Genomic DNA, 12,752 nt, shown 5'->3' with positions numbered 1-12,752 from the left:
TCAGGTTTCTTTAGCACACACTACTGAAGTGAAACATAAAACACGCATCAGATTCCTTAAAGTTTTCTCATTATGACTGATATTGATAGGACGAATGTAAATGCCTCTGATTCATCCCTGCAATTCATGCACACCATGGAAACATTTATAATTAGGTTACAATGCATTTAACTTCCATATTGTAAAGTATTTCTGAGTTAAACTGAATATTCAGTGAGGAATAATGAGGGGGACTTAATTTGATCAATTTTATTCATTTTATTTAGGGTTTGAAAGGATTGTGAAAAGTAAACTGATATCAAAAAAAAAATTTTTGATTTTTTTTTTCATTACAATAATGTGCACTGATGATTCATGCAAAATAAGACTAGTGACATTTATTAAGACAGTAAATGCAGTCTGTTTTTTTAAACAACCTGCATGTAATCAGACTTTCTCACTATCTGATAATAAAGCATGAAATCATTTCCTGAAAATTATACAATCATTGGACCATAGCAAATCATCATAAATCCAAAGTAATAACAGTATACAAATCATTACTTACGGAGGACACAGGTATGCATTTAAATTATACAACAAATTATATTTCTTTTTAAAATATTTATTTATTTTATAAATTTATCTTGAGATGTTTTAAAAGGTATTGTAACCACAATTGCATGGTTTGATTTTGTATTATTTCAAAGCGCATTGGACCATAGCAAATCATCATAAATCCAAAGTAATAACAGTATACAAATCATTACTTACGGAGGACACAGGTATGCATTTAAATTATACAACAAATTATATTTCTTTTTAAAATATTTATTTATTTTATAAATTTATGTTGAGATGTTTTAAAAGGTATTGTAACCACAATTGCATGGTTTGATTTTGTATTATTTCAATTATTTCTAATGTGTTTTTTTTTTCTTTAGATAATCGACCCATTTGTGGAAGTGGAGATTATCGGTCTACCAGTGGATTGCGGCAAAGAGCAAACCAGGGTGGTTGATGACAATGGTGAGAGAGAGATATCCCATGACAGATTTTATATTACACACACAAACAACAACACAGCTTGCCATTTAACCTGTAATTGTTGGGGGATTGGCCATTAATGTATCATTAAACTGTGAGACCATTATTTGGAGTGTTCATTGTTATGTGTGTTTGTTTGGAAGAGGTGCGATAAATTTATGCATGATACTTGCACCAGATATAATCTCAAAATGCATCTCCCGACCACTAAACAATTCAATAATTCATGAACTCGATTTTCATTTACATTTGCATTTATTTTCTTGCAGGCGTTTTCTTACTAAAGCAACTCACAGATGCATGTAGAGTGGTATTGAGATACTAAAGATTAAAAAAAGGAAAGTGACATTTGAATTTTAAGTGTCATCAAATGTTTTTTGAAAAGTGGAGGCTAGATTTAGTCAGTAGGGGTGGTCAGACTATTGAGGAATGTGTAGATGCATCTCGTAAAGAGATAACCCAGAGAAATTGGCTAGGTGAATAGAGGTTTGGAAATGGGCTCGTTTTCTGTATGTTTTAAGACATGAAGTGGCTGTAATGGAGATCATTTTGGAGAGGATTTCTGAGGAACCACTCACTCGGTATGGGTTGATTTTATAATGACACCAGGTGAAAAGAGAACAGCATTGGCCCAAGGATAGAGCCCTGTGGGACCTCAGATGCTATAGGGTACAGAATATTGAAACTGATCTTTGTCTACTTGTATGTTAGAACTTTTGTCCAAGAATGACTATAGATCTGCTGTCAAATAAAATGGACAAGTCCAAGAGAATATTATTTGAGTGTAAAGGTACTCTGGCAGGTTTAAGTAATTCAGTCACTCTGAGGCAAGCAATTTCAGTTAAGTGGCCTATTTTGCCTGGATTGTGAAGGTCAAGCAGGTAATTTTGTTTGGAGTGAAAAAGGCAGGTGAATATGAACATTCTGACACCTCCAATCCTTTCTTCCTTTCATTATATCTGCATAAATTCACGCTATTTTATATTCCCCCTCCTCTATCTTTCTCTCTCAGGATTCAATCCTATGTGGGAGGAGACACTCGTCTTCACTCTTCACATGCCAGAGATTGCTCTTATACGCTTCCTGGTTTGGGACCATGACCCAATTGGCCAAGATTTTATTGGCCAGAGGACCATCGCCTTTAACAGCATGATTCCCGGTACCAACTTTTGTTTACATATTACATTCCTTTTTATATAAGAAAAAATATTTGTGACATATCAGGCATTTGGAATATATGTTTTTCCAATGTTTAGTGCATCCTTAATTTGTGTATATTTGATTGTCAGGTTACCGACATGTGTATTTGGAAGGCATGGAGGAAGCTTCCATCTTTGTTCATATTGCAGTGAATGACATCACCAGTAAGGTGAGCACTTCTTGTGGTTTGCAGGCAAAAAAATTGTTGGTGCTATTGTGTGCCGAGAGCTGTAACTGGCATTGTTAATCTGCAAGTTTAAAAAGATAATATTCTTGTCATGTGCTAAAAGACTGTAGAAAAAAGTCTCAAAATCCTAATATTGATTCCAGCCATTAGGCACGGCTTACAGTAAAAATATGATGTTTATTTGTTTTAGACTGCTACAGTAGGCTCTTAACACAGCTAAATGGTAGTGTACAAAAATTACACTTAGAAATTGTTTCATATGTTTAATATATCCTCCTTACTAATTCTTGCCTACTAATTTGATCAAAGTAGGCTTTATTTATTTATTTATTTATCAGATATATTTATAGTCATTTGTAACACTTTCCACAAATATAGTACAAAATAGAACATGAAGTCAGTCTTTTTTTTTTCTTTTTCAATGAATGAACAAATACTTTAGTTGTTGATTATCAACTTCCAGAAGTCAAAATAAATATTATAAGAGCTGTTTTATTTTAAATGTTTTTATATGTGGTTTCCAACTCTGTAACTCAAATCTGATACAGGTCTGAATAAAATCCTGATTTATGTGATTTTATTCTGTTTTAGATGAATATTAAAAGCATAAGCATAAAATTTGTACATTTATAAAATTAAAAAATTATATGTAATCTTTTGCAAAATGGGTAACATGATTGTAGATTCACTTCAACTGAATCTACAATCATTAGATTCACTTCAATAGATTCAATTATAACATTTATGTATGATTGTACTTGTAAATAACCATATTCATTTTTAAAACATGTTAATGGAAGTGGTACAGACCTGTATCTACCTATTTTCCAAGCTACATTAATTTTATGTAATCAATTTTATTTTTCAAAATATCTAATAAAAACGTTTTTTTTTTTTGTGCCACTAATGCTATGAAAAAATAAAATGAATAGGACAGTTTGATCCTGTTCGTACAAAGTGCCACATGATGTCTTAGTCCAAAAGCTGCCTATAGAGGCAGGAAATTGTTAGGATCCTCGTTCAAAACTCAGGTGTAGTGAGACCTAATCAGCACCCTGCATGTTCCTTATGAACCCCGCCCTCCCCCCACAGTGACTGTGGCCTAAGCCCTGATTCATTTGCTAGCCTTCACCATGCCAACTCATACAAAATGAGTTGTGACATAACTGTGACTTCCTTCCTTGGCTGCATTCTCATTGACCCCTAAAGCAGATCCAGTGTCAATTTCCCTATAGCAGGCGACAGCGTTCACTCCTATTTCACTTAACTCAGGGCATTTAAGGGCCATGAAAGGGTTTTGGCTGCCTTCTGCGCAGTAACACTGCACTCAAGCTGTAGAGTCCATGAGAGAGATGCGTTTATCTTGGTTTGTGAAGTGTGTTACGTCCTCTCTATTCCCATCCATGATTATGAGTGTCTACTATGAGAGATGGAGTTTAGCAGGTACTTTTTTACATCCTTTTTCTGAGCCAAAGAAATATCTTGTTCTTGTTGCTGTAATTGTGTAGCATAAATGCATTAAAATTACAAACAAATGCATGAACGTATTTGATGCAATATTAGTGAGGAGATCAGATGGCTGACAGCACTTTGAAGTCTCACATGGATCTACTTGAACATGGTTCATGAAATGACACTGGGTGTTGTGCAGAGAAACAGAAAAATTGCTAGTTTTAGTGCATTCATTTACTTATTAATTTATTTGAGTAAACAGACCTTAACTATATTTTATTACTTAATTATTAACATTATATAATAAAAATTTCAATACCTTGCGTCTCATTTCCAAGCAAGTTAGGCATCCCCTACATTGTTTTAGCATGAATCAAAATAAATCACCCAGAGTCATTTTTTTTATCAGAGATGGTTGGACATAAATGTCCTGTCACCTTTCACTTGACATTTATTCCCATTTCATAGTTATTAACACTACCACCACAAATTCCCAACATTGTCTGCATCTTCATGTTTAAAGGTCTGTGTTAATAACCCACATTTTGTCTGTTGATTCCAAATTCTGCCACATCTGTGATAACAGTTGTCATTTAAATTGTCACTGATTTCTAATGGTAACACTTTTTAAGTTTTTGCATTAGATTAGAACAGAACTTAACTTGTGGATAAATACGACTTGGCAAATTATCATTATAGGGTTATCTTCAAATGATGTTGATTATGTAGCTGGTATGAAAAAAAATGTTTAGTTGTCTGTATACTATGCTGAAAATCTTAAACCACCCCAGTGAGATTAGATGGCCACTAAGCTTGACTGCATTTTCCAAAAGCGTCATAAGCTTCTGTAGATTGTAGAAATTGTTGGCTTACAATGCTTTTGGGAAAAGCAGCTCTTGCCTCCACTTGTCAGGCTAGTCTGGTTAAATGGTTTTAAACTACCCAGGCTCATTGGAAATATGTGCCTCTACATTTCTGCAAAACTAAAAAAAAACATACCTATATGTACAAAATTGCTGCAGCTTCCAGTTGAAATAAAGACTAGAGGCAGTAAAACTCAGTCATTTATTCGTTTTCGCACAAAGTATGATTTACAGGGCCAGAGTTTCGATTAAGCAAGCCTAATATTCGCACAATTCCTTGCACAATATTATGTTATGACTTCAAAACAGTTTTAACATGCTGCGGGATTTGAAAACTGATCCTTTTGAACATTATCGTCACATATACTGCTTCATATGTATGGGTTTTGTAATGCAGTAGGTTTGCTCGGTAGCTCACCCGATACGGCGTTGTGAAGCGCTCCAGTACAGCATGCTCCAACAGTACGCTCCAAACTCCTGTAAGTTAAAATAGCATGGTTGCATCAGTGAATACATTTCTATATCACTTTTACATTCATTAACCTTTTAGTGACACTTACCGACATTTGAATTCTGAATATGTACCTGAAGAAACATACTAAAAACGTGGCCACGGTCACAAATTGATTGCTCGTTTTAGCGCCACTCACTGGGCATTTCACTTTGAAACTGCCATGAAATGTGCAATAAGGTACATAATATCAATGTTGCAGAAACCTCGCCACAAACACGTATTTCCAGTGAGCCTCGGTTGGTTTTAAAGGGACACTTTAAGTTGATTTAAGTTATTTTTCCAGCTGGGCACAAGATATCAGAGTGGTTTGGTAGGCAGTTTTTGCTTGGTTAATTATTTCGAAGAAGAATCTATGAAAGCCAATTTAACAACTTGTTTAGATGATTCCATTTGTCTTAGATTCATATTCCCTACTGATTTTTCCGATGTCCCATTGCAGGTTCGAGCAGTCAGTGGTATAAAAGGACTCTTTCACAGAAACCCAAAGCAGGCATCTCTCGACAGCCATGCTGCTGCTCTGCTCAACCGTAAGAGCACCTTCGGTGCTCACCTCCTGCGCCGCACAGCCAGCGCCCCTACCAAGGGCCAACCCAAAGTCAAGAGGGGCTTCCCCGAGATCGCCATTGACACAAAAGATTGCAGCTCGGAGGGCGCCAGTGAGGAGCGAGAATCGGAAGAGGGGCCACCTGTCCACCACAACGGAGATACTGCATCTGCAAAATCATGGGGTCACGGCACCAACGGGCAGCTTCACCCTGACGACAGTAAAGGTAAGAGTGCTTTCTTTTCTCCAGAGCCCCGTGCTACACCTTACCGAAACAGGGGCACAATGAGCGAACCACTGAAGCGAGCCAACAAGCTGCGACTTCTGGATCCATTGGATGAGAAGCCAGGAGTATTTGCCCGTGTTGCTATCCACAGCTCTGGGCAGGTTGGGATGACTTCCAATTGCATAAAGTGTGTAATTGGCTCCAAGGAAAGTCCAGACTTGGAGAGGAAGGTTACCCAGTGCAAACCTGCTCCCCTCAGACCTGAAAGGGTGTCTCGGTCTCCAACACTTTCCAGACAAGTTCAGCCAGAGCCCATTCTCAAACCACAAGCCTTGGCCCAAACTGACTCAAAGCCCAAACCAGATCCTCAGGCTCTACCCAAGCCTGTACCCTTACCTAGATCGAGGGCCAAGGCCAGACAAACACTGGCTGCACAACCCCTTAACCCCACTGAGGACCCTACTGTCAGAAATTGATCGCTCATGTAGCGTACCGCGCCGACTCTTTCGGTCCCCATCCACACCACCTCCTCCAGTTCCAGACAGCAAAACTAGCCTTTGTTGGCAATGCCCTGCCCCACGCAACTATGGCAGCAACTGCAACGAGACTAGATCTGTGAATGACGTCAAAAGATTGTCTGATAGCGACTCTAGCAGCTGTGACAGTCTGGCCAGTCTTGATCTACCCACCATATTCCCGATGCGAGGAATGGAGAACCGAAAGCGGGCCGCAGGGACACTGCAGCGCGAGATGAATGCTCTGTTCGCTCAGAAAATGGAGGAGATCCGCAGTAAATCCCCCTTGTTTTTCGCTGGTAAGGTGTTTGTAGTTAGATGGATTTTAATTGTTAGAATGTCCCAGTGCCTCAGTAGGATAGTTTTCAGTAGGTTGTGATGGAACCCAACAAATACCCACCAAAGACCTTGTGGATGGTGACCATCTCAATGAAGGCTGATCCGCACTAGAAATGGTCAATGTCATCAATGGGATCCTGTCACAGAAACAAGAATACTACATATTAACCATTACTGTTTGATATTGACTGGTTTTAATGTGCATTATTTCCTCTTAGTTTCTGTGTCCTTAAATCAATATCCTGAAACCAGATTTAAATGCAAATGTAGCTGCATGGTGACAGTGGGGGCATCAGTAACTGACTCAATGAGGGCATCCCATCAATGCTTCTTTGTGATTTTGAAGTAATTGTTTTAGGAAATGATTATAGAGCAAGGTTGTGCCAACATGTATATTATTACTATGATAAATGATCTGTAATTCCCTTAGCAAAACCTAATTAACTTTTAAGAATACTGAAGAAAAAAAACAGCCTTCCATTAAAAAGAAAATTTATTTCCCTTAAATGGAGAGAAATTACCGTTGTGCAAAGTCTACAATTAGTTTCTATGGGTTCTAAGGAATAGGGCAAACATCTGAGACAAAGATACTTTGATACTTAAAAGAAAATTAAATGTAAGTACATAGTAGTTAAGGCCACTTAATATAAAGTGGGACCGAAAAGTCCACTAAATATATCTAAATATCTAGATTCAACCTTTGAGCAATGAAAACCTCTTTTTGGGGCTATTACTAGGTTTCCAAGTCCTCTAGAAACTAATAAAATGTAATAATAATGGTGAATACAATATAGTGAATGTAACTCATACTGTATATAAACATACATACTATATATATATTTTTTTTTTTTATCCAATAATCATAAATGAAAGGAAAAGTCATTGTAATTCATTGATCAAAATTTGTGGGTGTGGGGACACTCCTACCAAACTATGCATGTTTTGTATGTTTTTATCTGTTTAATGCAGCAATGTAACTGATTTTAGTGCTGTCACAAAACTGTGAGAGTCACAAGACTCTTCTGTAAGGAGTGAGGATGTGTTTCTGCCCCACGCACTTGAGCAAATACAAACCAGATGCTCGGCTTTTACCACTGGGGCAGGTCTTGAAATCACGGGATTTCTACATGGGGAATATTGGCTAACTACGTTCTTGCATGTTGATTTAGGGGTTGGGAGTGGGGGATTATCATATGACTTATGAATGAGTGGGTGCAGCTGCATCCTCTTAGTACTCATAACTATTTAGTTCTATAAACATTACCTTCCCATGCCCCCATTCTTTATTGTGTATCTATAAATCCATATTAGAACAAAGCATATATGTTTTGTCAGTGCAATTTCCTGGTGTACCAATCTCCCTCCCTTTTGCACTGTCCTTCTGTTACAATCTGCACTTAACCTGTTAAAACGCCTATTTGTTCCTTCCTTCTTGCATGCTTTCTATCCTTAGTGCAAAACTGAGGGGCTGACCAATTACCAGGTAAAACGTTTTTCAGCATTTTGTTTTAATCAAGCTCTTTTTTGTTCTTTGAAATTATGTAACCTTTTTCATCATGATGTGTGTTGTGTGTTATATTCAACATCATACACCTTACTGAACATGTGCAAAGAAACAGCATTTGTTGATCTAAAGTGTAAATATTTATATTTCTGCCATTTATTAGTACTTGCAAAGCACATATTAATGCCTTATTCTGCATGACCATATTTTAGATCCCTTAATCCAATCCCATGCCTAAACGTAACAACTACCTTACTATTAATAAGCAGCGGAATAAGTTGTTTATTGAGGCAAAAGTTGTAGTTAAGTGAGAATTGGTTCAAAAACTAAAGTCTGAACATTTATGCTATGGACATGGTGATCAAATCATGTTACTTGAGGAAAGGCGTGTTATTTTCTGAAAAAGATCAGACTTGTTATATTTGTTTGGCAGATGGCAAAATGAGGATAAAAACATATATTTGCATTTGGGCTTGAATTCAATTGGATTATGCTTAAACATTAATCTTTCGTCAATGAGAGAGGGATTTAAAAAGATCACAAGAAAAAAAGCTTTTAATAAAGCCTTAAAGCATTTCCGTTTACACAATACTAACAGGAGAACAGTGGAAGTAACATAAGAATTGTGAAAATGTGATGTTGAAAAGATATGGAGCGTTGTTTCCCTGAATCCCCAGCCTTTGTGCTAACCTTATGTTTTGTTTACTTCTGCATTTACTTTTGCACCTTTGATGGGTCATGCTGTATATACCAAATATAATTTATATTTTTAATTAATACATGCATTTTTTTCTCTTTATTTTTTTATATAATTGTATTTTGTTATTATTTAAATACAACACATTTTTAGACAAAGCATGTTATATGTTTGCAATACATTTGTGTCCAAATATGTGGTTTTGTTGAATTGTGCTTAAAGCTGAAGTGTGTATTTTTCATCATAAAAACTCCTATCCAAGTTTAATATGCAGAGACAACTTTAAGGCATTTGAAGGTTGATTTCACCCAAAAGTATAAATACCATGTCAATGTGGGTCAGTCAAAATATTGTTGACACAGCAGCAACAGCAGACAATAAGTGGTACATTAAAATACACACTTCACCTTTATTTTTCATTTTGTTTTGCTGTAAATGTTCTACGCAAAAAGGCATTATTTCATTCATGTGCAAAAAATATCGCTGTATATTGTTGGTCTTGTTGGCATTCATGATACATTTTATGTAGTCGTGTGTGTGTGTGTGTGTGTGTGTTTTAAAACTCTTAACAGCATTTTAATTGTCATTATACTATACCTAATTATATTGCTCCCTATTTACTGTTTAACTCATTTTTTCTGCTTGCCATGTGCTTTCAGAAAATTCTGAAGTGCAGAGTCCACCTCCATCCCTGAACACCTCATGTCTGGGATCCATTACTGAGGAATTTCAGGAGAACAATCCTTTGACCTCCACACAAAGCCCTGTGGATACCTCGCCACATTGTCCCTCCACTACATTGTCTTCACCATCCACAGCAATAACAACATCTTCCAATGGGGAAAATCTCAGCCCTGTGAAAAATAATGAGGACATTCGGAAATCATTTGCACTAACCCAGTGTGTTGGTCCATATAGCACCAGTGGCAAGGATTCTGGGAACAGCCAACTCAACTCTTCACTTTCCACAAATTACCTTGACATTGGATGTGATACGCCCCCATTGCCAGACCAGGAGGATGGTGAAGTTGTGCAAAAAGCAGTCACCGATCCCAACAATCCTGAAATAAAAACACGACAGACAGAGACAGATGCCGTAAAGGAAACAACCGCCACTCAGAGCTCTCAAAGGATTCAGCCGTTGAAGGGGGTGTTTGACAGAGACATTGGACGAAGCATGCAAACGGGACTGAGGACCCCAGTCAGAAGGACCAAAAGTGAAGGACAAATGAAGGCAGTGATGAAAACAGACAGCCCATCAGTGGTCCCCGAAGTCTCTATCGACGCCACTTTAAACGACAGGCTCTGGAGCAAACTCGACCCCAGCAGCCATCGGGATAGCGTGTCATCGTCTTCCAGCATTTCATCCAATGACACTGTGATTGATTTGTCCTTGCCCAACCTTTCCAGAAAGAGCCTTACCTGTCTTAGTGCAGCCCGGGACTACTCGGACAACCAAGTATCGTTGGCCAACAGGACCAGTCAGCCTCGGTCGACCATTGTATCGTGCAACGTCTCGCTCGTCAGCAAGAGCAAGTCCAACCCCAACCTGCGGGATGGTGAGATGTGCGAGCCAGAGGACGAGTTACAACCCAGGCCTTTGGTTGCAGAGAAAGACCCCATCCGGCCCATGCAGAGGCGCCACACGTGGAGCAGGTTGTACATGGAGGGCTTAAAGCAGTCTTCCAGTCTTGCTGCTTCTGCTGGCTCCAAGAGGTCAACCACCCCCTCGGCAAAAGACATGGACAGCAGCTCGAAATCCAAGAGTCTTGGAGATCTCACTTCAGACGACATCGCCTGTAATTTTGAGAGCAAGTATCGCAGCATTAGTCGCAGTTTCATTGTGAGGCCAAGCCGTCAACTAGGGAAAACTCTTAGAAAGCCCCAGAATGACCTAACGGAGCAGCTCAAGAGGCTCACCGATGTGGAGCCCCTCACTAGCAAAGACTTTGCTCAGTGCAGGAACGATTCCGAAGCGGGACAGGAAGAGGAGGAGACACCCCCTTTGCGGAGGAGTTCCTCACGGAGCCAGAGCCGGGTGAGATACATCGCTAACCGAGCCAGGCAGGCCCAAGAGAGGCAGCGGCTACAGAGCCTGACTAGGACATCTGGGAGCCCCATCGAAGAGCGTGGCAATCCTGAAGGAGCTTGTAGTGTAGGCCACAGTCCCTGTGTTAGTTTGGATCTTTTGAGCCAGCTTCCACCAGGACCACCCCAACAAAGCCCTCTGAGCCCGGACAACGAGGTTTTCTTTAAGCTCAGGCTGTAAAAGGACGAGAGTGTGTTGAGTTTTCTTGCGGGGAGCAAGCAGACACAAGGTGGCCAGCCTACACCTATCACTCATTAAGATACTCCAGTAGACATGTTGAGCAGTCAAACAATTCTTATGTGCACCTACTGTAATACATCTTACATTTTGGCTTGATGATAAAAGTTGAAAAGCACACATCGTCTTTTTTTGTTTTTTTTATGCCCATTGTTGACCTACTACCAATCCTGAATAATGAGCCGTTACAAGGGATAAGATGCTAAGCTTTAAACTTTAAATTGGATGCAACAGTTTGCTAGTTTGTACAAATTATTTGTAAATGTGCATGCATGTGTTGAAAAAAAAAGCCAAAGGTGCAAAGCCAGAGGATTTTTTTAAAAGGTGTATTAAAATATACAAGATTGCATATAGAAGTTATTACAAACATTCTAAAATTAGATTATGCCTGTGGCATTTGTGGTACTGTAATTTTTTTTTTTTTTAAGATGCAGCTTATGGCAGCAATAGATAAAAATGTAAGCACTACTGATTCACCACAATGATTTCCTGGATTCAGATGTTTATTAGTCTGCAGCCAAAATACAAATGCATTTGTTTGTGTTGTTAATGGTATGAGAACAAATTTTGTAACCAAGCATGGGATGTGTTTGTCACAATAATTTAATGTCCCTTGAAACTATTTTTTTAAATAGTTTTAGATGTAGTAATATTAATGACTGCTCTGCTATGTTCTGTTGTTTTAATTTTTAATTTAGTAAAATTACAACTTACAGTAGGTTCTTTAGTTGAGTTAGTTACTAATGAAGTGTAGCGCTAAAAATACGGTAATTCATATAAAAATTGTATATTTTCACTTTATGTACAGTAGTTTACCTTTTGAAATTGTATTGTTTGTCACTTGATTTTAATATTTCTCCTATGGTCTACTGTATTTTTATGTTTCAAAGATTTTATGATTTAAAAATGTACAGTCTATTAGAGTCTAGGTAAGCAGTTATGTTGATGTTATTCAATGTCATTGTCTTAAGTACACTAATACCTTTTATTACTTTTTTTTTAAAAGAATGCTACTCAGTAACAGGGGAATAAATTTTTACCAATTACATACTTCTTTTTGCTGTATTCTTGTATCTGAAGTTAACAAACACAACTCTTTCACTTTCCAAGCAGTGAAGATATATCATCTTTCTTAATATTCTTCTATTTGACTGTACGGGACTGTATGGTGAAAAGTCAACTGTTTATATGGTTAAAATTCTATGCATGTTTGGATCCTATTAAATTCCAGTTTCAAGTATGCTTTATGAAATGCAGATTTCTTCTAAGCTAAATTCTCAGTAATCAGTCATTTCAGTTCTAATTACAAGTATAAAGTAGGTAATGTAGTATTTTTATTCAGTTCAGTTCAATTATTCT

The 12,752-nt window shown here is 37.8% G+C and overlaps 1 protein-coding gene across 1 annotated transcript in view; it reads left to right on the top strand.

The window, feature by feature from the left end:
• Window positions 1-12,443, top strand: part of plch2a (phospholipase C, eta 2a) — a 43,718-nt gene extending 31,275 nt beyond the window's left edge. Inside the window, exons 18-22 of the mRNA XM_016563989.1 lie at window positions 924-1,008; window positions 2,039-2,185; window positions 2,316-2,395; window positions 5,682-6,012; window positions 9,727-12,443. Coding sequence (XP_016419475.1) covers window positions 924-1,008; window positions 2,039-2,185; window positions 2,316-2,395; window positions 5,682-6,012; window positions 9,727-11,336 — 2,253 coding nt within the window. The 3' untranslated portion in view covers window positions 11,337-12,443. The remainder of the gene's footprint in view (window positions 1-923; window positions 1,009-2,038; window positions 2,186-2,315; window positions 2,396-5,681; window positions 6,013-9,726) is intronic.
• Window positions 12,444-12,752: the final 309 nt, after the last annotated feature.

Source organism: Sinocyclocheilus rhinocerous, unplaced genomic scaffold (genome assembly GCF_001515625.1).
Source record: "Sinocyclocheilus rhinocerous isolate Xijiao unplaced genomic scaffold, SAMN03320098_v1.1 scaffold470, whole genome shotgun sequence".
In the NCBI taxonomy this organism is placed as follows: Eukaryota; Metazoa; Chordata; class Actinopteri; order Cypriniformes; family Cyprinidae; genus Sinocyclocheilus; species Sinocyclocheilus rhinocerous.
This window is presented reverse-complemented; position numbering and strand designations above follow the sequence as displayed.